General features: G+C 37.9%; 3 protein-coding genes across 5 annotated transcripts; 2 read left to right on the top strand and 1 right to left on the bottom strand.

Annotated features, from left to right (window-relative positions):
* Positions 1-35: 35 nt before the first annotated feature.
* Positions 36-2,903, top strand: Usp5 (ubiquitin specific protease 5). Its single transcript, XM_068285940.1, has 2 exons — positions 36-740; positions 813-2,903. The coding sequence occupies exons 1-2, from the start codon at positions 215-217 to the stop codon at positions 2,777-2,779; spliced, it is 2,493 nt and encodes an 830-aa protein (XP_068142041.1). The 5' UTR covers positions 36-214; the 3' UTR covers positions 2,780-2,903.
* Positions 2,904-2,971: 68 nt separating this feature from the next.
* Alg2 (alpha-1,3/1,6-mannosyltransferase Alg2) lies at positions 2,972-4,328 on the bottom strand. The gene has a single exon (XM_068285941.1). The coding sequence runs from the start codon at positions 4,265-4,267 to the stop codon at positions 3,002-3,004; it is 1,266 nt and encodes a 421-aa protein (XP_068142042.1). The 5' UTR covers positions 4,268-4,328; the 3' UTR covers positions 2,972-3,001.
* A 328-nt stretch (positions 4,329-4,656) lies between these two features.
* LOC137573761 (hippocampus abundant transcript 1 protein) lies at positions 4,657-25,948 on the top strand. Of its 3 annotated transcripts, XM_068285790.1 has the most exons (10): positions 10,844-11,041; positions 20,219-21,124; positions 21,224-21,523; positions 21,952-22,047; positions 22,109-22,633; positions 22,715-22,923; positions 22,999-23,085; positions 23,143-23,240; positions 23,323-23,589; positions 23,728-25,948. In XM_068285790.1, exons 2-10 carry the CDS (start codon positions 20,678-20,680, stop codon positions 23,823-23,825), a joined length of 2,127 nt encoding a protein of 708 aa, XP_068141891.1. In that variant the 5' UTR covers positions 10,844-11,041; positions 20,219-20,677; the 3' UTR covers positions 23,826-25,948. The 3 variants fall into 3 exon arrangements, with proteins under 3 accessions (XP_068141892.1, XP_068141890.1, XP_068141891.1); XM_068285789.1 differs by having other exon boundaries at positions 10,842-11,041; positions 20,219-21,523; XM_068285791.1 differs by lacking the exons at positions 10,844-11,041; positions 20,219-21,124; positions 21,224-21,523 and adding an exon at positions 4,657-5,469.
* Positions 25,949-26,356: the final 408 nt, after the last annotated feature.

The raw sequence follows: 26,356 nt of genomic DNA on the forward strand, positions 1-26,356 counted from the left end.
GACTTTGATCGATAGTTTCATCAACTTCTTACTCAGCTCTACCCTGAGTGACACGCGAATTTTGTTGTTGCATTTTTTCGCCAAAGCGTCGCAGCAATCGCTGCAGCAATAAGCTTCAAAAAATCTAGAAGTACATAGCAATCGTAGTTGTAGATATTTTAATATAGCTCTGTCAACATTATTCCAATCGAATTGAGTCAAATTGTATAAAATAATGGAAGAACTACGAAAGCATTTATCTAAGGTGAACGTTCCCTGCGGCTCGGGCACCGGCACCGGCATAGGCACTGCGCCCATATACAAAGACGAGTGCGTCTACTCATATGATAATCCAGAGACACCGACAGGTCTGTATGTATGTCTTAACAGTTTCCTTGGCTTTGGTGAGGCATATGTTAGACAGTATGCTACCAAGACGGGAAATTGTGTGTTCCTGCATATCAAGCGGGAGAAAACTTTGAAGGAGAGAGAGGCCCAGGATCAAGAGACTGATACAGAGGCCGCTGGTCCGGAGCGTAAAATTACTCGGCTGGCCATTGGAGTAGAAGGTGGCTACAATGAGACTGATATGGCCAAAAAGTATGAGATCAAGGACACCTACAGCATCGTAGTGTCCCCGCAATTGGAGAAGAAGTTACCCTATCCCGATCCAGAGCTGCCAATGCGTGTCACTCAGGCAGTGGAGGCAATTTTAGCAGCCGATTCGGCAATTGCGAAATTGGAAAAGGCCACTTTAACTGGTAAACATAATCATTTGAATTCCTACTAGATTAGCTAATGGTTTTTTTTCGGGGGCGGGGGTGTCGACGTAGGTACTTGGGATGGAGAAGTACGCCAAACATCCAAATATGCCGAGAATCTCCATCAGCTGGACAACGGCAAAAAAATACCGCCATCGGGTTGGAAATGCGAGAAATGTGATTTGACTAACAATTTATGGTTAAATCTTACGGATGGTTCCATACTCTGCGGTCGCAAGTTCTTTGATGGCAGTGGCGGCAATGATCATGCGGTTGCTCACTATAATGATACCAAATATCCATTGGCTGTAAAATTGGGAACTATTACTGCGGATGGCAAGTCGGATGTATTTTCTTATCCAGAGGATGATATGGTCTTTGATCCACATTTGGAAAAGCATCTCTCCCATTTTGGTATTAACATGGCAGCCATGAAAAAGAGCGAGAAATCCATGGTGGAATTGGAACTGGAGATCAATCAGCGTATCGGCGAATGGTCCGCTTTGACAGAGAGCGAAAGCGAACTGACACCCCTAGCCGGGCCTGGCTATACAGGAATGCGCAATTTGGGTAACTCCTGTTATATTAATAGCGTGATGCAAGTGCTCTTTGTCATACCGGATTTCCAAAAGCGTTTTGTGGGCAGCGGTGCTGAGTGTTACTTCAAAGAGTTTCCTAGTGATCCGGCCAATGACTTTAATATTCAAATGTCGAAGCTGGGCAATGGATTACAATCGGGCAAGTATAGCAGCATTGTGGAGAACACTTTGGATACGGAGCATGCTACCGGCATATCGCCTGCCATGTTTAAGAATATTGTGGGCAAGAATCATCCGGATTTTAGCACGAAACAACAGCAGGATGCCAACGACTTTTATTTGCATTTGCTTACCCTATTGGATCGCAATTCGCGTAATCAGTCCAATCCGGCAGATGCTTTAAAGTTTTTGCTTGAGGATCGAGTTGAATGTCTGGCCAGTCGGAAAGTTAAATATAAGACGCGGGAGGAATATAGTTTCCGCTTGCCGATTCCTTTGGATAAGGCCACCAATCTGACTGAGGTGCGCGAATATCAGGAACGAGAGCAGGCTGCCCGTGAAAGTGGCCAGCGTCCTTCGGGGGATATTGTGCGGCACAAGGTGCCGTTGCAGGCTTGTCTGGAGCGTTTTTTCGGCTCGGAGTTAATCGAGCAATTTTTTTCGACAGCCATTAATGGCAAAACTAATGCCAAGAAGTCTACCCGTTTGGCCACCATGCCCGATTTTCTAATGATACATTTAAGTAAGTTTACCTTGGGTGACGATTGGGTACCCAAGAAATTAGATGTCTCAGTTGATATGCCCGATGAACTGGATCTATCGTCGTGGCGCTCTCTGGGTGGCCTACAAAGCGGCGAGGAGCCATTGCCAGAGCCACCGGCCGAACAGCCCAAATTCACCTTCGACGAGGCTGTTATGTCAGAGCTAGTCAATATGGGTTTCCCACAGGAGGCTTGCAAGAGGGCCTGCTTCCACACCAAAAACAGCGGCCTAGAAGCCGCCTCCAATTGGCTAATTGAGCACATTGGCGACGAGGATATCTCTGATCCGTTTGTGGTGCCCAATAACAGTATTGGCGATAGTGCGGCCAATCAATTTGTGGCCAATCCCGAAAGTCTGGCCATGCTGATGAGCATGGGATTTGATGAGCGTCAGGCTGTTGCTGCCCTCAAAGCCACCGATGGCAACGTTGAACGAGCCACCGATTGGATTTTCTCGCACGCCGACAGCATTGATGAGCCGCAACAACAGACAATTGCTGTCCAGACCACAGAGGCCTCAACTTCCACCACCACCGCCACCAACTATCGCGATGGCTCGGGGAAATATAGGCTTGTGGCATTCATCTCTCATATGGGCACATCGGCCCAGGTGGGACATTATGTCTGTCACATACGCAAGGATGGCGAATGGGTCATTTTCAATGACACCAAAGTGGCCAAGTCTCAGAATCCACCCAAAGATTTGGGCTATCTGTATCTTTACATGCGTGAAGAGTAAAACGCCCAGTGGCCACCCCCAGTCCGCAGTCTGATCTCAGTCTGATTTTGAAACGATAATTAAATTTATATATATATATGTACGTACGCTCGAAATGTATGCATAAAACTGAAGAATAAAAAAAAAAAAAAAAACAGAAGAAATGAATCTTAGATCCCTTGATCCCCTTTCCACAATATTCCTTACTTTAAATATTTGTTTCTAGCAATTATTATTTGTTATTTATTCAAGTTTTTTCGAAGATGGTTTGGGTATCAACTCCTGGACAATACTATTTAATCTGTCCGCAAAGGCGTCAAATGAAAACTTTTGCTGCACGCGCTTGTGACCCAAATCGCCCATTTTAAGGCGCAGCGCCTCATCACGGAACAGCTGATACATGGCGCCGCCAAAGCTCTTAGGCTCTTGCTCGCAAAGGAAACCAGTGGAGTTGTGAACCACAGTCTCTGTGGGTCCACCGCTATTCAATGCCACTATCGGCTTGGTGAAATACATGCCCTCCAACGGAACGATGCCGAAATGTTCATTATCGGGCGTGTATAGCAGACAGTGGGCTGAATAGAGTAAACGACACTTTTCCTCATCTGTAGGCGAACGCAGCAGCACGACGTGCTCCTCCAGCTCCAACTCTGTCATAAGTTTTTCAAGCTCTGCATAATGCTCCACATTCTCCAGGCAGCGCGTGTCATAGCCACCGGCTATAATCAGGTGGCAGCGCTTAAAATCTAGCGCGGGAAGCATGTCTCCCAGCAGACGTAATGAACGCAGGGCTAACGCATGATTCTTTTTTCGCTCATAGCGATTGATGTCCAGATAGATGAAGGCATTTCGTGGCACACGCGGATGCACAGTGTCGTCCAGCACAGTGCAGCGCTGATCCAGTTTCTGTACCATCTGGTCGAAATACTGTGTGTGTATCGATGGATAGAGAACATCCGGCGTTGTCCGGAGATGACGGAATGTGTCCTGGAAGACGCGAAGCGTGAATTTGGAATTAACCAACACTTTATCGGCTAGCCCAATGGTATGTTCCTCTAGCCAATTGATGGGTGCTCTATACAAACGCTTCAGTAGACCCTCCCTTGAGCTAAGTAATTGATCAGGAAAGTGACAATAGAAAAGGACACGTGGACGATGACGAGCCAAGCGCAAGATCGGAACGCATACTGAAATCAAATCACAAAAGACCACATCAATCTGCTCCCGTTGCGGCATAAAGAAACTGGCGTAGAAGGCCGCGTACAGCATTCGCATATACGCGCAGAAGGCATAGAAGCGTCCAAAGAGCTTGCGTGGCAACCAATCGCCCACTACTTGCACGGGAAAGCTGCCATCCGCTGTCTCCTTGAAGCAATGGGTGCTGTCATGGTGATTTGTCAGAAAGCTAACCTCGTGACCACGCTTCTTGAGCGCCAAGGCGGCATCGACCACTAAACGTTCGGCACCGCCGATACCCAAATCAGGATGAAGAAACAAAATACGAACCATTCTGATTACAATTCAACATTTAAATTTTGTCTTTTTTGGATTTTCCCCTTTGAATAGTCTCTAAATAGTGAACTAGTTAGTTACTTACCCAGCCAGCCCTGGTTTCAAAAAATATCGAGATAGTTCGTGACACGTCACCCGTGAGATTTGTATGCGGCATATGTGCGGTTATTTTTTTATGTCCAAAAATATTGACATTTTCTAGACAAGAACAAAGCGTTAAATTTGTCTCGCTAACTTATATCTCTGAAAATGTAAATAGTTAATATTATTTTACAGGAACTGAACAGGCCATTTGAGATGGTCGTGATACTTTGTTGCCATTGGCCCATCTCTAACTAGAACTAGATTAAGAACACATGTTGACAGCGCCTGTTTTTGGCATTTTTTAGCACCAAATCGCGCACACTCGCATTTCGGACCGTCTTTGCTACGAACGCAATAAATTGTCCGTAAAATTTTAAAGTAGATATATATATTAATTAATAACTAAGAGTAGTGTGTGAATTCTTTCAACAGTAATGCAATAATTCGTGTCAAGTATTCATCGCGTCAGCCTATTTAAAGAAGCCGCAGCCGCCAGCCCTCTAGCACTGTCCAGCACAGGCATGCAAACCACCAAGGCGTTCCTCCACACAAATCCTAACTCCGGCCAAGGCATTTGTGAGCGCGCAACGCTGCTGCTGCTGTTGCCAGTCAAATCTAAATAGTAATATCACTAATAATACCGATATCAATACCAATACCAATTACCTATACAAATGTAAATAAAAAAAGCAAGTGCAGCAAATACATCCATCCCGATATAAAATCCCAAAGAAAAAGTCGAAAGTTATATTCCAACCAAATCGCGTCGCGCCGCTATCGTTGTATCCTAATATAAGAGTATTATACAAACACACACACAAGTGTAATGCATGCAAATTGCTTCGCCCTAAGCGCGACTGCAGCCTAATCAACTCATTGTGACGCTGCCGCAGCCGCCGCTCCTCTTGCCACCATCACCACCCCCGCGAAAAAGTTTCAACAAAAAAAAAACAAACATTAACCAAAGGCAACGCGCGCGCTGTGTTACTACATCGATATTCCGCCACGTATACGGAAAACAATAACACAACAAGATGCCCAAAATCTATGTAAAGAAGCCTTTGGCGGGCTTAGTTATACGGAATCGTGCCCACAAGAAGAGCAGTATTTTTACGGTAAGTGCCTTTACTAAGACGCCGCCAACACCGCGGCACCTGATAAGCTGGCTTATCATTAAAGTGTGCGGTGGGAGCATGGTCACTCCATTTAGAATTTAGAGAGGACGAGAGAGGGGGCGGCGTCGGGCTCTCTCTCTCTATAGTTTGTGTGAATCACTAACTGGCATAATTCCATCTGTCCAATGAATTTTCAAACATTTGTTTAAACATTGAAATTGTTAAATATACGTCCTTGATGTTTCATGATCATTTGATTGACATCAGGCGATGTCGATTACCTGCTAGCTGGGCTGCTTATCAGCACGATAATATCACAAGTTCTGGTTTTCCCATGTAGTACTTGCCCTTGTTGATGGTCTTTCCTTTCTTGTTTTGGTTTAAAGCAGTGCGAATATGAAATAAATTCATAAATTGAAAGAAAAAAAAAACAATAAATGTATTAATCAATGTAGAGGAAAACGTGGGTATGTACGTATAATAAAAAAATATCATACACAATTGATAAGCGCTTTATATCATGACTAACGGGGTTTGTTAGCCTCCTTCCTAACCTCCACCACTCTACGCTAACGCCGACTTCGACGCAGCAGAGGCAGCAACAATTGCGTGTTCTAAAAGCCAGAGCCACGATGGCTCTAATTGTGCACTTTAATTTTAGGGTGAAACTTATTTTCATCCACCTTAGAAAATGCATTACAAGCTAACCAAATGATCTATTTTTTAAAAATTATTTTACGGTCCACAAAATGAGAAGAAAAATGCCTTTTGAGTGTTTTTTTTAATTGCATAATTAAGCCTGTTATCCCCCCTCATACATATATGGATGGGATATACTCAGTGGCCGGTTTCTCAGTTCTTCAGAAGTGTGTCGACGAGTTTCGTAATCAATTCTCTCTGAAAGCATCACAGCGACGACCTCGATAAAAGAAATAACCACTTGTGGTTGGTTGACTTTCGTTTTCATTTGACTTGAGGAGAATTAGTTGTCTGGTCTAGGGTCTGGTCTACTATCGATTCGTTTGTTTTCATCTCTTATTCTGTTTTCATTCTTTTGTTTTTTTTCTTATTTATTTTTTTTTTTTTTTTTTTGTTTTGTTTTTACATATCATCATAAATTTTTCAAAGTTATTGAACTTTTTTGCTAATGATCCGTAAGAATTAGAATCAGTGTGTAAGGTGAGTTCTGTGAGTGTTCTCTCCACTGTGTGTGTATGCGAGTGTGTGTATACACAGTAAATTCTTACCGCTTGTGCGTGGCGTGTAAACAACACATATTACACCATTTCCCCTTTTTGCTGTGTAATTACAGACGCGAAATTTGGAGCAACGCACACTCCGTCAGGGGAATGCACGTTGTTAGTCAGAGGTATTCATAGGGCCCAGCCAGTAAGCCAACTAGTCAGTCAGTCAGTTAGTCATGCATAATTAAAACTAGCTTCAACTGAGGCTGAGATGGAGAGTGAGACGCGGTTCAAAGGTGACGGAGGTATGGCAAAGCTTATGTGTACAAATAAATATATAGTGTGTCTGTGTGTTTGTGTGAAATAATTAGCTACTTGCTGCTTGTTGGGTCTAAAATGTCGTCTGTTTGGCCGTCGCCAGGGCAGCCAGCTTGACGCCATGCCCATAACACTATGCAACAGATTTACAAATAAATCGTATTTGCATATGTATATGTGAGTGTGTGTGCAGTGATTTCCACAAATACAGTTCATCTTATATTGTTTAGCATATTAATTTATTTTGGAATATAAATTCAAAATATATTGCTTTCACTTACATTACAGCTACAAAACTTTTTAATTATTTTGATAAATCTTAGTTACATTAACTAACAAACAATCTGATGAAATGTAAACTACATTAATATTAAAACAAGGAATTAATTTTTAATTTACTTATTACTATAACTATTGTCATATTTTAACAAGATCGGATTAAATCTTATCATATGGACATATGTGTAATTGTGTAGCTCGTATAAGACTATGTGATTTTATATTTGCAATAAAGTTCTATTCTACTGAAATTGGTCCAACTCGGATGATTATATCAGAAAGATGTCATACGAGCAAACGAAACGATACGAAATTGCGCGCAATGTAAAAGTCATTATTCTTAAATGGACACGCCAAATTTCACTTTTTTTTCCCCAGCTCTAGTTAGTAATATTTTGCACGACCAACATTAGAATGAATCAAAAATAATCAAAATTTAATCCTAGAAAATTTAATTTCTAAACTCATGGCCAGTACTGTATATAAAGGAGTCAACATGGATGTTAAACAGTTTTAATACTCTTCATCCATGGCAGTGTGTAATTGTGAACATCGTGTAAAGAGGAACATTTTTTCTAATCAGAGTTCTCCTTAGAATATTTCCACAGCATAATTTTAATTTTATGAAACTAATGTTTCAAGTCCCATTTTGGATATATTTATGTAGATTTCAAAATATTATAATATGGAACATGATATACATATGTATGTCTGGTTAACCGTTTACACCAATTTACGCCTACGCAATCGTGGAATAGACCCGTGATTCAGATATAGAATGATTCACATGACTTGCTACTCGGCTGCATATTGTCCATATTGGTATATCAATTCATTATAACGACTTGGTATTTACAGAACTGTTGTAAAGTTATGTACATGAGTAGAATATATCACTATTGATACCAGGAGCCCCTTCCCTTTCTCTTGCCGTTTCGTTGATGTATTTGAAACAAAAAAAAAGCTTTGGGTGATATTCATGCCTCCGTTTTTGTATTTGTTTTTATCTTTATTGAGAACCCCCTAACGCATGCGTTGTCGTGACGCTGTCTAAAGTTAATTTCTTCTAGCCTTGAACTTAATTATCGGTTTTGGCACTTGTTCTAATTCGACGACGCCTATATGTACATATACATATGTAAATAGTGGGGAATGAATGATGGTGATGGGTGAGTGGGGTTTCGGGAGAAGAGTAGTAACAAAATAGCCATCGTGGCATATGCAATTAAGGGTTAGTTGGAAAATTGGCGCCGTGCGACCGACCTTGCATAAGTATGTAGTTGTTAATTACTGCACAAAGGCATCATTAGTTTTTGAAAGTTAATAGAGTGAAGACCCCGGAGGATCATAAATTAGTTAAACTAGAGTAGTGTGCTACTAAAAACTAAGTGAACAATTGCTGAGGAGAGGGGGTAGAAACTATTCAGCGATTCCATTTAAAATATTCTTCGAATTTCGTTCATTTGTCCATTCAGACAAATCGAAAATGTCCCACAAAAATCGAAAGCTTTTTCGCTTTTCATTCATAAAATGATAAGTCAAAGCGCAGAAGCGCATAAATGCCAAAAAGCAAAACAGAATAATAATAAAAAGAAGAAAAGAAAAAGGAATGAATCGAAGTAACAAGGGTGAAAGGAAATAGGCGCTTGCCAAAAGCTTTAATCAAAAGAGATGACAAAGAACGAGAACAAGAAAGTAAAAGCACAAAACGAAAAGCGAAAAACAAGAATGCGCCGGTTGCACAGTAAACTTTCTGCACATGCAACATGCAACAAATACATCAATATCAATTTGCCAAGCAAAGGAGAAGCCACATACTTATTGCTGTAAATGTTTGTGGAAAAATTACTGCCCTTGCCTCTTCCCAAATACACATACACAGGGAAAAAAAGGGAAAAGTGATTGCGTGAAAGGGAAATTCAGGATTTTAGATATTAGAGATGCGCGCATAAAGAGGGAATGTCCAATCGACAAAATGTCGATATAAAGTAAAAACTCTATATATACATATATGTATGTACATGTACCAACGGTCATGCCCCAGCTTAGAAGCTTTCTTCCCACCCCACGCAACCTTATATTGGGGTAATGGGTGCCATTACTTTTCCATATGTACATGTATATGAAATGAATAGAAAGCGAAATTTGCAAAATATAAAAAGAATGATTCGTCCTTACATACGAGTCAATACGAGCGTATACGTGATACTGTATACCAAGTAAATTTCCTTAAATGAATCAACTAAAATTAAATGCACTCTCTTTATAAGCAATTATTATTATACCTACATTTGGTTTAAAAACAATCGATCTTTGCCAACCAAGCTTCAAAATTCCTAGTTATTTTCATATAACGTATACGCAACGTGTTCCCCTTATTCATGGAAGTCAAAAGTTTCTGATCGTTTTATGCAACTAAGAGAGCTAATTAATGAATGAAATAATCAAATAAACTAAACAAATTGAAAATATTTTGCATTTATATTAAAAATTTGGGCCCCAGTGAGAAACTTGAAAGCAATATTTGACATTGAAATTCCTAAGAATAAAAAAACTTGTTTTATTTATTTTTTTTTTTTTTTTACAATCTTTTTTAAACAAAAAAAAATTGCAGTTTCTTAGTTCGATATTTGAAGATCAAATTAAATATATCTTGCATATATAGAGTTTTGTATATTTTTTGGCATTTCAAATTTGTTTTCCAAAAAGTCTTTTTTTACTGCAAGCCAAATACTGCAGGCATATGAAGCCTTTCAGGATTTGTCATTTTGTGGAGAGAGATCCGGGATACAACCTTTAGAATTTATCTGATATAGAGACACTGGACTAAGTAAAAAAAAAAGAGCCACACCAAGGCCATTTGTCTTACAAAGACCTTTAAATTGGAGGAATCTTGAATAAACGTTTTTGAAGAGGTTCTAGTCCGAGCAACATTAAATATACTCCTTAGAAAGGGTATAAAAAAAGCTTTTTGATTTCTTCTTGTTGTTGTTGAAAGCTTGTCGCGTGTCTTGCTCGAAGAAAAAAAAAAAAAATACCGAAACCAAACGAAACGCGAAAGAAAAGGAAAAACGAAGAGCAAAAAAGACAAAAAAAAAAAAAATTGCATACATTAGTGTTAGAGAGCCAGTGGCAGACGACGCAAAAAGAAGAAGAAAATGTTCAGTTTTTGAGTTGCGAATGTGAAAACAGACGTTTTTCCAGCTGAGTACGGCGCAGCATGTGGAAAAGCGCACATCACGTTCGAAAACGTTGCGCATGTTTCAATTATTATATTTCCCGTGTGCTTGTCGTTTGTCGTCGTCGTCGTCGTCCGTCGCTGCTCCGTCGAATAACAAACGAATAATACATACAAAAATCATATTTTGAATTAAATTGAATTTGTTTCTGTTTCTTTTTGTTTTTTTTGTTTTTTGTTTTTACGTTTTCGTTTTTGTTCCTCTTTGTTAGTTTGTCGGTTAACTGCTCTTGGTTAAACAATTCATTTTTGCTTCTCTTCGGTTCAATTGTTGTTTTATTGTGCGTTTTCCAATTAGAGTTTTGGTGAAAAATGATAATAGCAGCAGCTGCTTGTTGTTGTTGTTGTTGCTAATTCCTGTGTGTGTTGTTGTGTTGTGCAAGATGTTGTGATCATGAAAATGATGATGATGATGACGATCATTGTTGTGTATGTTCAATTAATTCAAATCAAAAAGGCCTTATAAACCAAAAGTGAAAAAAGTGAAGTGAAGGAAAAAATAGAAAATAAAAACGTGGCAAGGTTTTCATATGCTGCTGGGTGAAAATCACAAGTAAAAATTGATCCGCACACTTGTGTGAACCAAACTGAACTTGAAATGCTTCTTAATATTTAATTATTTATTTTTTTTTTGTGTTCTTTTACAAGGCCTACAAAATATGCTGATTTTCCACCCGGATTTCCCCGACATATTTGCTTTCAGCTGTCTCCGCATTACGCAAAATACTGTAACTGTAACTGTACTTAAGTGTGTCGCATAAAAGAAAAGAACTTAAAAGCAAAAAAAAAAGAAGAAAAAACATAGTCAGTTGATGTTGGTTCAACGTTTCGCCGTCCCGACGCCTAATGGCCCTCATCCTGAGGCACAAATACGCGAAGGAGAAGCCTTCGTGTTGTTGTAGTTTCCTTTTTCTTCTTTGTTGTTTTTGTTTTTTCCATTCCTTGAAGAAGGTCACTCCTCACAGGGCCCTTCCATTTTGATGTCCCTGTGCGTTTTGCATGTCCTTCTCCATTCTATACGGCGACGACACAGCTGACGTCGCCGTCGCCGCCTACATGTGCTTAATCGTTCGTTCCTGGTTTAATGTTCTGATAATTTTTGCATATTTTCCCTTCACATTTAACGAGTGCAGCATACAGTTTTGGTTCTGCCAGTTGGTAATCATTCTTCATGTCCTTCTCCGTTGTTCCTTTCGCTTGAATCGTAAAAAAATAGCCGTCATTGTTTCGTTTTTTTTTTTTTTTATTTTTTGACTTTTATGGCAAATGGATTTTTGCTTAGGTTGCCATTTTTATGGCCACATCAAAATGAGATGGCCTGCTGACCTCAATTGCAGTAGCACAGACAGGCACAAACAACCAGCCCCGGAAGCAGAGACGAATGAATCTCTCTGAGAATCCCATCTCAATTAAGTTTAACGTAAATGTAGTAAAATATTAGAGAACAAACTAAGCTAATCATCAACCTAATAAACGATACACAAGTGTAATTCAAGTTAAAGTGGATTCTGAAGAAGTTTTCTATCTTTTTTGATTTCCAAATTAATTTCTTTAGAATATCAAGTAAATTTCATTCCCAACTAAACAAATTGGTTCTGGAGGTCTTCTGAGCTCATTTTGTTTTGCAATAACTACATAAATTTGTATGTATATAGAAATGTCTTTCAACTTGGAGAATTTCGAGGACTTAAAGTTTCAAAAGGATTCCTAGATCTAAAATTTAATCGTTTACTTTCTAAAATTTAGGAATTTTGGTTATTGTCAGTTTAATAATGTGCTTACCTTGGCAATGATGATTCGTTCTTCGTCGATGAAGGAAACCCATCAAGAGCAGCAGGTTAATTCGCCATCCATTTAGACATCTCTTAGTGAAATAATTTTCTGGTTATAAAGAAACTTTTTCACATTATTTGATTCTATTTCTTTTTTGAGGTATACAGAGTTCAATAAACTTTTGCCTTAAGCAGCGAAAGTAAAGTAAAAAGCAAAATATAATAATTTTAATACAAGAATATTTATGTATGTAGATGTGTGTGTATATATATTTTTGCATACAACACATTGTGTGTGTGTTATGAGTGGAAAACTTTGCTTGCCACGCATAATTTTCCACAAGGCGGCAGACATTGTGTTAAGGAGCTACCTCATCTCACACTGAGGGTGTGTGTGTGTGGAAGATTGAGCTGCCGACGCTGATATATACCTACACAAAATAGTATCTACAGGATTGAGCGACTAAGGCAAATATTTGCTCAGTCAACGGCATTAATGCCAATCAATTACGTGGCGCCTCCCCTCTGTATTTCTCTCTCTCCACCTCTATGTGTATATGTATATTCAGCCGAGCTTGAAGCTTATGAAATGCCATCGTTAGATAAACCACTGGCATCCATAAATTATAGCTCGTATGTTCCTTCTTGGCTCCTTTGTTTGTCGAGTCCAGAAAGCAGCAGCAACAGCAGTCCTTGTCAAGGAGAGAGTCTTCTATTGTTTAATATTTTCAGTATACCGCAGCGCAAAATGTCAAATGCAGGCAAAATTATAACACATACATATAAATCTGTTTTAAAAGGATGCAAACAAAAAAAAAAAAAGCTTGAATAACTTCAGGCCAGTAAAAATATATATGTATGTGTATAGTATAAATAATACCCGACGTCACAATTTACCAAAAAAGGAATCTATACAAAATTTTGATACACGATTATCAACATGGTAATTTTTGTTTATCAACATACTTTATTTATTTGATTTATCTTGAAACTCGGTACCCAATAGTCGATTAATGTTGAATTTTTACATAGAGTTACGAACTTTTTTTCTAATTATTAAACAAAGCCATTTTATGATCAAAAGAAACGAAATTTTGTATCAGAAATCCAAACAATTATCGGAAATCGTATGACCTTAAAATTTAGACAGTACATTATATAAAAAAAAAGTTTTAAATAATTGGTAATGGTTGATCCTGTTCCTTATGTTTTGCATTGTTGTTGCTGCTTCTTTTTCTTTATACGCTTGCAAAAAGGGTATATTTATTTTGGTCAGAAGTGTGCAACGCATAAAAGGAGGCATCTCCGACCATATAAAGTATATATAAACTTGATCAGCACGACGAGGCGAGTTCAAAAAGCTATGTCCGTCTGTCTGACCGTCCGTCTGGATCGGCCCAAACTCCTCCTAGACCGTAAGAGCTACAGGTGAAATTTTTCATGTAGGCTTGTATATACTACACAGGTTGCCAGTTCAGCCGAATCGGACCACTATATTATATAGCTCCCATAGGAACAATCGGTTGGAAACAGTGACTTAACTTTGTTATTTGGGATGTCAAGATTGTAGGCCGTCTATTTGACTCTGTTGATAAAACGTTTTCCACTTTGACGGCTATAGGTAAGAAAAGATTGACAAAATAAACTTGCAAGGGTATACAAACTTTGGCGCGGTCGAAGTTAGCCCCGACTCTCTGGTTTTTTGTACAGTTAAGAATTTGGGTCACCACAAACTGAATGCTTAAGTAGTTCCGGATCTCTTAGTTATATTTCAAAGCGAATGCTAAGTAAATTTATGCAAATTAACTCCTACTCCTACTCCTACAGCAAACAGTAACTTGCAACTGCATTGGTATCATCGTCACTTTCGTTTACCCTGGACTAGATAGAATATGAATCAGGGTATATTGCATTAACCCTCTTTGAAGTCTTATAAAATCTTTCCAAAATAGATTACTATGAAGTTGACGAAATTTTCACAACACAAGAACCAAATATTATCCAGACTTTAGATGATACGAGACTAAAAAAAGAAGATATATTATGCTTAGCAGTTGTTTAGTCATAGGATACTCGAAAGTCGACCAATGATTCGACTTTTTATGACAATTGTTTTTTTTGTTTTTTTTTTTACTAATATTATTATTTTTATTTTGTTTGTTTGGTTTCGTTTTTTGGTCTTTGGATTTTGGAATGTTTGGCAAAGGTTCAAGAATCATAAATTTATTAAAATTGCTTGTTTGTTTCACTATTTTGTTTGTCAGACACTGTCGTGTTTGCATGCAAGGTCAATAGTTTAATTTTTTTTCTCTTTTCGCTGTTTGGTTTTGGGGTTTGTAGCAAGTGCATCATCATCATCATGGCTAATCAATATTAAGACTGACTAGTGCTACCTTGTACTTGGCCTTTTGGCAGATGTTGGGTTTGTGTGTGTGTGTGTGTACGTGTCTTGTTGGACAATTCCTGTTTTTTTTTTTCCTTTTTGCTCTATTACTATTGTCATTTCTAGTTCTTCTTTGATTTGAGCCCATTTTCAGTGCATTTTCCATTATCTAACTGCCACAATGAAAATCAATAAAAATGCCCCTACACATGTGGATAGAGATAACTCAACAAACATCTATCTTTCTATATGTCACGTGAATAGACAGCTTTAGCTAGCTCTATATCCCCTTCCGCCACACTCACCATATCCTTGCACATATCTATATAGTTTTTTTTGTAATTTGATTTTTGTTTTTCTCTTTTGTTGGTAATGTGCCTTAGCCAGTTGACACTTTCCTGTCCACATGTTGTTGACAAACTATTTTTATTATTGAAACGAAAGGGGTTGAGATTACGGGTTGGGGTTAGGACTAGCGATAGGATAGGGCCGCAACGTTGACAGCATGTTGTGCTCACTCATGTGAGTGAGCACACATATTACGTATACGTACATATGTATACATGGAAAGGCTTTGCAATTGAATTGCAGTAGTGGAGAGCAGAGAAAATGATTGAGAAGGGAGGGCCGGTTGCAAATTCATGCCCTGGAGCACATCATCTGTGCATTATGCCATGCGGTAAGAGTAAATGTGTTTATAGCTGTGAGATTAAAGTAGATTCAAGATTCTTTCCATTTTACATAACCAGCGCTAAAACTTAATGTCCTTAAAGGAAAACTTTGTTTATTTATCTATCGAAAAAAAGGAAAAGAAATTAAAGAAAATCCACATCTTTGATTTCGATTGAGTGCAATGTCATATTCGCATATAATTAGCCGAACTCACATTAGGTTTAAATCTAAAATAGATTTAAGATTTACATATTTATGTTTTTATGAGTTGTTACAATGCCTGAAAGGCAATTAGTTTTATAACAAATTAGAGCTTCGATATGTTTTAACGACTGATCGAGGCTTGATTTCAATTTCGGCTATATGTGGAAAAATTGTTGTAAAATGTCTGTTTTACAAACTCCTAACTATTGTACGTATTCCTTTAATTATGTTTTAAGGATATCATTAGATTTGGCAATAAATTTATATTTATATTCGCCAAAGATCTACAAGATGATGTTTTGTTTTTCAACTTTGGCCTTTAATGACTAAAAATTAATTTTCTTAAAATATATTAGTAAAAAAATTAATAAACTGTATAGAGTCATGGTAATGAAAAGGATGCGTGTGGGTGTGTGTGTTATGTTTTGGGGGCATTGATAGAACATTTCATTTCATTTCATTTTCATTTCGTGGCCAATATTAACTTTTACCATCAAAATATTTATGGAAACTGACAACACGTGGCGGCAATTGATTTCACTTTTGTATGCGCATTTTTAATCAAAAACTGTGGCTAACCTCTTCACCTTCCCGGCCCCTCTATTCCCTTTACTTTGCAGGTGCTACCATTCGAGCCAAACAGCCGTGCAAGCATGCCACACACAGACACACACAAAAACACAACAAAGTTTTTGCGTGGGTATTCAGCTTCAGTTTATTGCAAGCTTTATCAGTGTATAAAGGTGTGTGTGTGTGTGTATCGGTGTTGGTGTATGGGTTTGTTAGTTTGCATTTGTCCTTGACGTTGTTTGTATTTTGGCCTACTTTTCAATATATAAACACAAGAAGAATGGGAATGAGAGCCAGAAGCAGAACCATGGGAAGTTGTTTGCCCATTATTAAAGCAGTAATTTGCATCGCAGAAATTATAACAGTGCATACTTTTAGGGGCTTACTCAAAAGCCGCTACAACACAATCTTCACTTGAAATACACTTACATGTATGGATATAAATAATTAAGCAATCTCTGACCACGGACCACAACGCGGACTGGCCAAAAACTTGACCTTGTCATGCCTGTTCGAGTCCTTTATTATAATATAAGTATTATAATATGCAAACACAATTCTACATCTACACACACACATAAGAGGGGCAAAAGATTAATTAACTTTTTTTTTCTTTTTGGTTTTTGGGTTAGGTTTTTCAGCTTTGTGTGCTGTATTAGCTCATAGTTGAAAAAAAGAAAAATAGAAAAGGATGATACACACACACACACACACACGTATGTATAGAAAAATGAAAGCAAAACATGAAAATGTTTACTCAAACTGTCGCTTCTGCTGCTGTTGCTATTGCTGCTGCTGCTACTGGTCAGGCCATTACGCCATCATGTCCCATAAAAGGGATGGTGATGATGGCTGCTGCTGTTGCTGCTGGTTGGTCGCTCTCTCAAGGTCATTTCTAAAGCCTTTCTTGGATGTCTATGTGTGAGTGTGTGTATGTATGATGGCGGCGGCGCATGCAGCCAAGTTTTGTCGTTAAAAATGAATTTTTATTACATGTATTTGTGTGTGTGTGTGTATTTTTTTTTTGTTGATGGCATTTTACTCGAGTTGCATGAAAAGTTATCCGGCTCATGAGTCAGTGTCACACAAGCTCAAACACACACACACACACACAGAGAGTTACGTTTCCTGCTTACTTTGCTTTGATAGCGATCCACCACGATAGAGGCAGACAACACTAGTCACTAGTCACTCGTTCATTTCCCCCATTTTCTCACTCTCTACCATTCGGATGCTGTACATTTGACCTTCTTCGAGTGTGCTTTGCAGTTGTTTTTTTGCACTTGACCCGAATGGACCGTCCAAATGCGTGACAAGTCTGTAGGGGTCGATCTAGTAGGGCCGCCAAGCAGCATGTTGCCTCTGTGATTTATATCAAGTCCCATCCATTATAATAGAATTTCTCAATCACCTGCTGCTGCTACTTGTCTGTCCATAAGGGAAAAAGGTCAGAATTTCCAAATCAAAACGAAAGTAGTTTTCTTTTTTAATTTTCTAAATAAATAACAAATGGCTTTGAATATATATTACTAGCTGATCTCTGAAACTCCTGCCTCCATTCCTACTTTTTAATTGGTTTCTTTTCTTCAGCTTTCAGTTGAAACCAATTTTATGAAATGATTTATAAAGTGTATGCTAGATTAGTCAGAGATTTATTAACACTTCTTGGCAATGGCAACAAGTGAAAATAATGAAGGAAAAGACGGGGGAAGCTCTTCCATATCCAGTCCAGTGGGAAATTTTTAGCTTTTTCTTATCGCTTTTGAATAATGATAACTTTTACTATATGATAACATAAATGACTATGAATTAATACAGCCAGGCAGAGCCGGTTTCACATGATTTACAACATGTAGATATGTTTTATATATGTTAATGGCAAATTGTTTTTCTACTAAAAATGAAATATAGTCTACTTTTCTTAAATGATTTTTGTCCCTCTGTAACACTTAACTTTAAGGTAATTGGTTGTTTATTAAAATATCTTTCGTCAAATCGAATTTCTATTTCTATTAGGATTTTTGTTTCCAAATAATCGGATAATTGGTTTTTCAGTTTCTTATAATGGAAAACACGATTAAACATTTGAGTAAAAGAGTAAAAGAAATACACATTTGAAGTCTTCATAGGATATTTGTAAAGTGGAAGATTTGCAGGCTTGTCCTAGACTATAGGCCATATGTGACATTGCTAGCTATAACGTATACGCACGGTGTTACAGCTAAACATTTGTAATGAATGTCCATATGATTCCTATAGCTATTCTTATAGCTATATCGGATGATGGAAGTTGAAAATAATATAAAATACTGAAAGATCATTTTATTGGGGCTAATAAAAATGGAGACGGATTAACAAAGTATTTGTGACAAATATCAAAATCCATAGTTCAAAAACTAGAATCGATTTGGAAGAGATGCTGGCCGAACTCCGAAACGACTTCAGATCCTGTTCATCCTAATAAATATTATATCGAGTTACTTCAGTTTCTTTACTTTCGTATCCAGTGGGATAGCCCTTTAGAATAACGTTTTGTGGGGGCGTAGCTACAAAATCTAAAAGTTTAAGGTTAATTGAAATCTTTCTCAAACAGATTTGTGTCTTACTCTTAAAATATGAATTTTGGTTATACAATTTCCACTCCAGTTTAAATTAGACTTCCAACTTGTTAACCGAGATTACGAAAGAAAATTGATTACCTTTTGCCTAAATGGCTCTAGCCGGAGTCTAAACTCTAGGTTTTTGGATTCTATGATTTCGTTTATTGGTATCATTCTTCTCATGGGCCACGTGAAGATAAAGCTTACTATATTTGCTCATATTTCGTCATCTTTGCACATAAAATGTGTGTGTGTGTGTATGTAGGAGTGAATGTAACTGAAATCATTTTGTATGCCTAACACACTGAACGAGCAGTTGGTTTTCATTTTATAGTTTTATTTAATGTTTTTTTATTTTTTTCGTTTGTTTGTTAATTCTACCTGCCACCGTCTCCACGTAGAGCAACAGAGAATTTGTTGCCCGAGCATAGTAGTCGCAATACAAATAATACACACATGAGAATCAAGATCACTTCGTTTCGCTCTCAGTCAGTGATGATGATGATGATGATGACGGCGGCGTTGCGTTCAGCTAGTCATTGCTCGTCGTCGGTTCCATGTCGGGTTTATTGGCTCGTCTCGTCAGTTTGTCAGTTAGTCAGTCAGTCAGTGCAGAAACATCAGACTACGAGAACGTCCGCCATAATACACCATCACATCTCGCCTTTAACGTTGAATCCGCCGGTTTATTTTTACTGGGGCAGGGCAAATCATAGCATTAGAAATTGCTTAGAAATCTCCTCGCTCTCCACCCCCTTTTATTCTCACACACACACACATGTTTGTCAGAAAATTCCAAAAACAAAAAAGCCAAATTGTATTTTGGTGCTGTAGTTGTTATTGTTGTTGATGTAATTCAAATTTCTGTTATAGTTTGTTTCTTTTATAACACAAAATAATCGCGTTTCTATAACACAGGCAACCGCACACACACACACACACAAACACACCCCACGTACCCCAGTTAAATCCACTCCTTGATGTCTCGTTGTGTTTACTTTTCTTATTGTATTGAGATTTGGCAAAATAGTGCAAAATTATTGTAACAAAATTGTGAATTGAATTTCAAGGTATTTAATGAGAAAGTCAAAGCCCACTTGATGGTCGAGAGATCAAGTTAAATATATATAAACAAATATATATATATATTTATGAATTCGAGTTTGCTTAGCCTGCTGCTGCTTGTATTCTTCATTTGCGATTAAGTGCGAAAAAGTATTAAGAGCATTTTTGAACGAGGCCAGAATTGGCATTTAGCACAACAATAGATACATATACATATATAGACACAAATATATATGTGTGTGTGTTTATGTGTATATAATATATTTATTGGGTAAATTGCTGGAAACAAGATAAAAAATCCTTGCCTACTTGCAGGCGCGAGTTTTGTCCTATTTTGCATTTTGGCAAATGCTGTAAAATTGTCGGGCGGCAACCGCTGAAAGCAAAAATCGCGCGGATGAATCCGGAGAAACGGAGAAAACTTTATTAATCGAAAAAAAGTGTTAACCACCTTTTCTTGGCAGAAAATTAATATCTTTGCAATATCGTCAATGATAAGATAAGAAGAAAGGCAAAGAGAGCAATTGATATACAAGAAGAGTTAATAACTGTGCAATTGGATGCTATGTGGATTGTGAAAACGTAACATCAGCTGTGATTTGACCAAAAACAAAGAAGAAGAAGAAAAACGAAGAAGCTGAGGAAAAAGACCGCTGCCCCCCCAAATTCTTAGATCGCCCTTCTCTCTCAGAAGTAATACTTATATGTATGTGTATGCATGTGTTGATCCATGGCAATGGAAATTAGTGTGATAGCAGAGCCAACAACAACAACAACAGCAGCAACAAGAACAGTACTGTGTGCAATTATACGAGCAACCGATAGAGAGAGAGATTGACACGCAAGAGAAAAGAGCAGTTACACAAAGAGATTGCGAGAGAGAGAGAGAGAAAGCGAAAGAGAAAAGTATTTACAGTTTGACAATGCGCAAACGACAACAAATAAACGATGATGAGGCAGACAAGGACAGCAGAGACGAGAATAGATTTCAATTGGACGATGAGACAGAGACGGAGATGGAACGAGAGCGAGAGACAGAGACAGATCTTAACGACCTGAAATCGGATGCAAAGCATATCATCAGACAGTCGGACCAGGATCAGGACTCGGGTGAACAAACAGAGACCCAAAGCACTCATAGCAGTAGTTCAACACCCACAACAGCTGATGTGGCCGATGTGGAGACAGTCAGCTCATTGCCTCTTTCACCGATACCCGCAGCGCCAGTTACATCGGCACCCGCAACATCCACTTCATCATATGTGGTACGTCCTGGACGTCTCTTGAAGCGTTTTGCGCCATCGCTGAGGACCAATAAGAAGAGCAGCAGCAGTGGCGATCATTTAGCCAATCTGGATAATGTTCCAACGGTAAGCTGTCGGTCAGCTATCAGGCCGAGTCTCACGAGTGTCGCTAACGCTTCCCTGCTTCTTCCTCCTGCTACTTCGCCATCAACTGCGATTACGCAGACATCGTGCTATGTGGCAACAGCCCATCCAAGTGCCGCCTTTGCCGAAACGGCATTGGCATCATCAGTTGCAGCATCATCTGGTTCAAGTGGCTCTAGACCATGCGGTGGCGGTGGTGGTGTTGGTGCTGGCAGTGGAGCACTTTCCGGCGGCACTAGCAGCAGCACACATCGACGCACTCATTCGGCTGCCTCGTATATCTCCATGCGATCACAGGGAGGTGTCTCGGAGACGCCTGTGCCGCAACGGAATCGTTTCTTTGAATGGCTGCGCGTTGCATGCAACATATGCTGCTGCAAGGTTTGTGTAATCATTATCTTTACGTGTAGGGTTCCCAAAAATATATTCCATATGGTCGTCTGTCTTTTCTATTTTGAAAGAAGGAGAATCGAGTTTTAGACAAAATAAATGAGTAGAGAGACTCCCCCCCATTTGGCACCTTCTTCATTCTCTCTGTATCCCTTTTGATTAACGAGCGCAACAATTTTGCATTTCATTGTATATTTGTTTTGCGCTATTTAAATGATTATAAATAAAAGTAACCACAGGTCAAACAAACATCCAATTGACATTGTGGTTACCCAAAGCTGGGATAACAATGGGCTGTCTCGCTTAATGCGTAGTTAGTTCAACTATTCAAAGACCATGGGAGGGTTAATACATTTTATTGACTTGAATTTCTTTCTAATGCATTTTTCCTCTCCATTTCTCCCTCCTTTTCGTTACAGAGTTCTGGTATTGGCGAGCCAAGTGTTCATCATGCGCTGGTTGTGATATTTCTAGAGTTCTTTGCCTGGGGTCTTTTAACAATGCCCATTATATCGGTAAGACTATAGTGTAATCTAATTGATCGATCAGATATATATATTTCTATTCTTTTTGCAGACATTAAACCAAACCTTTCCAGATCATACATTTCTAATGAATGGGCTGGTAATGGGCATTAAGGGCATCTTGTCATTCCTGTCGGCGCCATTAATTGGCGCCCTCTCTGATATCTGGGGTCGCAAATTTTTCCTATTAGTCACAGTATTCTTTACCTGCCTACCCATACCGTTGATGTCCATCAATACTTGGTGGTTCTTTGCCATGATCTCAATAAGCGGCGCATTTGCCGTTACATTTTCGGTGGTCTTTGCCTATGTAGCCGATGTCACCACACCGGAGGAGCGTTCAAAGGCCTACGGCCTGGCATCGGCAACATTTGCCGCCAGTCTTGTCATTTCACCCGCTCTGGGTAATGCCTTGATGGACATGTATGGTGGCACACTAGTGGTGGCCTTATCAACAGCCATCGCATTGCTGGATGTGTTCTTTATTCTAGTCGCTGTGCCGGAAAGCTTATCCGAGAAAGTACGTCCCGCCTCATGGGGTGCACCAATTAGCTGGGAGCAGGCTGATCCATTTTTGGTAAATGAAGGGACAACAACCCCCGACAAACTCTAAACGATTGTGAATGATTAAAATAACCTGTCCATTTATCTTTTGTAGGCTTTGCGTAAAGTGGGCACAGATAAAACCGTCTTGATGCTATGTTTAACCGTATTGCTATCATATTTACCAGAAGCTGGCGAATATTCTTGCATGTTTGTCTATCTGAAGCTTAAAATGGGTTTCAATTATATGGAAGTATCGATATTTATTGCCATTGTTGGTATACTCAGCATTACGGTTCAAGTGACGCTTGGTTCCTTTATGCAGTAAGTGATAGTTCAACAGCTAAAACGGCTAATGGTTAAAGCCCCTCATTAAACCTGGATATTATCTTCTTGCAGAGTATTGGGAGCCAAACGTACAATTATTGTCGGCCTGGCTCTGGAAATTGTTCAGCTGTTGTGGTATGGCTTCGGTAGTCAAAAGTGGTAAGTGCCATTTACTCTGACTGTGATTAGCCTGGTTTTGATTCGCTTTTTATTCAGGATGATGTGGTCAGCTGGTGTAGTGGCTGCCCTAGGCTCTATTACCTATCCGGCAATCAGTGCTTTTGTATCACTATATGCTGCTCCCGAAAGTCAAGGTAAATCTCAGCCTGCATACTCTGTTTTTTAATAGAAAACAATATATTAATTGAATTTGTGCGCTTATTATTCTTTTCTTAGGTGCTGTCCAGGGCATGATTACGGGCATGCGTGGCTTATGCAACGGCCTTGGTCCGGCAGTATTTGGCGTTATCTTTTATCTATTCAATGTGGATCTTAATGACGATGCCTATGCCAAGAGTAGCGGCAATCGGGCAACGAATGTTGAGAAAATCTCTCAACATATACCCGGACCGCCCTTTGTATTTGGTGCTCTGTGTGTGTTCTGCGCAATCATTGTGGCATTATTTATACCAGAGGGACAGCAAACGAATTTGGAGAAGAAAAGTAAGGGACAGAGATCCACTGCCCATGCAGAACAGCAGTGATCATATCTATATATTCTCAAAAACAAACAATTCATATTAAATTGAATGTTTTTTGTTTCCAATTTTTCTTATTCTTATATTTTTGTCACTTCATCAGGAGCCTCACTCGATGTACAGTATGAGATTGAAACTGGTCACAAGGCGCCGAGTTCGTTGGCACCACTGATACGATCCGATTCACTGGCGCAGCTGTAGTTCGGTCATATCCGCCACAATTATTAACAACAAGAACAACATCATGTCATGTCGTCGCTCTATCCACAACAACCACAACACACAGCTAGTGTCCTATATATAGCCTATTTCTAAGGAGAGTTTTTTTTAGGAAGTAACAACAAAACGTTTTTCTAACTGTAACTAGTTTTGAATGGATGGATGGCTATGCCAAGGATAATATGTTATACAGATTAGGGTTTTTTTTTTTTAAATTTTAATTGTTTGCCTTACCGCTGCTGCCGCCGCAGTCGCTGCAGCATTATATCTTTGCTGCAATAGTTTTCTTTTCTTTTCTGATTTCTTTCTTTCTTGTAACTTTAATTTGCCTTGTGCACACGAGACCTCAACCTTATAATTACAAATGTCTATGTTTATATATATATATAGACACATAAATATATACAAGAAGAAAAAGAAACAACAACTATATTGTAATTAATTTATTGTACATTTAATTTATAAAAAAAAATTACACACGATCCATGCCCCAAACCGCCTTGCCTCCCCCACAAAAGAAAAAGCAGGCGAATTCAAATTGGATGTGAGATCAATAGCAGAAAAATGTTATTATATGCTAACAATAGTTTTGTATTACAACAAAAGAAAAAAAAAAAAAAAACAACTATATAACACAAAAAAGAAAGAAACGACATAAAAAACATAACTGCCAAATAAATGAGAGTAATACTAATTCATCTTCTGCTTTTAAACCAAATTCTGCACCCACAAACACACACACACACACACACACACACACAACCAATTTATTTCCTTTTATTTTTTCCGTTTATTTTCCTTGCTAGTTATTTTATTTAGTTTTTTGTCTATTATTTATTATACACTGCACAGATCCTTTTTGTTTGCATTGGTTTTTATTGACAAAACTTTATTAACAAAAACAAAAAAATAATATGATTAAAAAAAACCAAAAGAATCGAATTATGAACAGAACAAAAAAAAAAAAAAAAATAAATAAATAAATAATAATGATAATAAAACAGAAGAAAAATAAGAAAAAAATAAATTCCATATAAACTGAATACTAAGCTTTACTTTGCAAATTGTAGTGATCTGAAATCTATATAAACAAATTGAAGAGAGAAAACAAAATTAAGCCTAAGAAGAAGACAAACAAATAAATTAAACTGATGTTCAAGCAGTCGCAAAAGAAAAATGAATAAATTAATTACAATTAATTACACAACATTTATGTTTGTACAATTAGCTAAACAAAAGGAAAACAAAAAACAAAACATGAATGTAAAATTAGCGCCTCTAATCGATTGTATCGTATTAAATGCTGTAGTTTTTTATTTTGATAAAAAAATAAAACAGTAATAATAATTATAATAATAATACTATTTAGACTACTAAAAATTCCAAAAGAATTTGCGAAAAAACAAAAACAAAAACCAACCAGATGGCAAATGCGCACGCGCAAGAGAGAGAGAGACAGCAAGTGCAAATGAAAATGCAAATCGGATAAATAAATAAACCAAAAAAAAAAAAAAAAAAAAATAAACAAAAAAATTCATTAAATATAACGAAACAAATCCATGTGCAAGCGTGCGTGTATGTATAGGATACTATTAAAAAAAAAAAAACAAACAAATACACAAAGTTATATTTTTCGAAAGATGCTACAAGGAATGATCTGTATATGTATGTAAAGAAACAAAAACAAAAACGGTTCAAATTTCTAATTCGGGGTTTTTTTTTGTGGGTTTGGGTCTAATTATATAGAAAAACAACAACAAAACGAACCGATTATAATTGAGCATGTGTGTTTGTATGTTTGTTTAGCAGTAGTAGAAAGAGGGGCAAGAACAAGATTGCAGAATATACTACCTTACTTAATGTCAAATTTATTATTATTGTAATTGCTGCTCTAATAACTAATAAGTGAGTCAGAGATAAGCAGAGATCAGAGATACATAGGAAACAGATGGATGACAAGGAGAAGAATGAAGAAGATGATAATTAGAAACTAAAACCCAACACAAATCCTTTTTTTTTTTTTTGTAAATTATTTAATTGTGTAATTTAGTGTTTTAAACAAAAACCAAAATAAACAACAACAACAACAAAATTGTTTCATGAAATTTTGTCAACGAGTGTTTTTCTATTTGAGAATTGATTTATTCTTTGTTAAATGTGGTTGAAGAAGGTTTGGATAACATTTTATGAGAGCGTAGACTTTTTTAATTTAACAGTTTACGATCATGGGTCAGAATAAATTTACAGGTTTTTTGTAACCAAATTTATCAATAAATTCCTGGAAAGTCCAAGGACTGGAACGATCAAGAGGCCCTTAATTCAAAAATAATAAGTGACTCCTGACAGATATTAAAGTAGTTTAGACTTTTTAAGATATGCAACATTGTTTTTCAGTAAGCAACAATAAAAACACAAGAACAAAACGAGATTAGTCAAGTAAATTGCTGCTTCATAAAAAAAAAAACGAAGGGCTATGATGTTTTTTTTTTTGTTTGTTTGCTGTTGTTTGGGGA

This window comes from Drosophila tropicalis, unplaced genomic scaffold, assembly GCF_018151085.1.
Source record: "Drosophila tropicalis isolate 14030-0801.00 unplaced genomic scaffold, ASM1815108v1 contig_443, whole genome shotgun sequence".
NCBI classification, from domain to species: Eukaryota; Metazoa; Arthropoda; class Insecta; order Diptera; family Drosophilidae; genus Drosophila; species Drosophila tropicalis.

Coding starts and splice junctions, on each gene's coding strand:
- Usp5 (XM_068285940.1), top strand. CDS start 215: ATGGAAGAACTACGAAAGCATTTATCTAAGGTGAACGTTCCCTGCGGC. Junction 741..812: donor GGAAAAGGCCACTTTAACTG/GTAAACATAATC, acceptor GTGTCGACGTAG/GTACTTGGGATGGAGAAGTA.
- Alg2 (XM_068285941.1), bottom strand. CDS start 4,267: ATGGTTCGTATTTTGTTTCTTCATCCTGATTTGGGTATCGGCGGTGCC.
- LOC137573761 (XM_068285789.1), top strand. CDS start 20,678: ATGCGCAAACGACAACAAATAAACGATGATGAGGCAGACAAGGACAGC. Junction 22,924..22,998: donor ACGCTTGGTTCCTTTATGCA/GTAAGTGATAGT, acceptor ATCTTCTTGCAG/AGTATTGGGAGCCAAACGTA. Junction 23,590..23,727: donor AACGAATTTGGAGAAGAAAA/GTAAGGGACAGA, acceptor TCACTTCATCAG/GAGCCTCACTCGATGTACAG.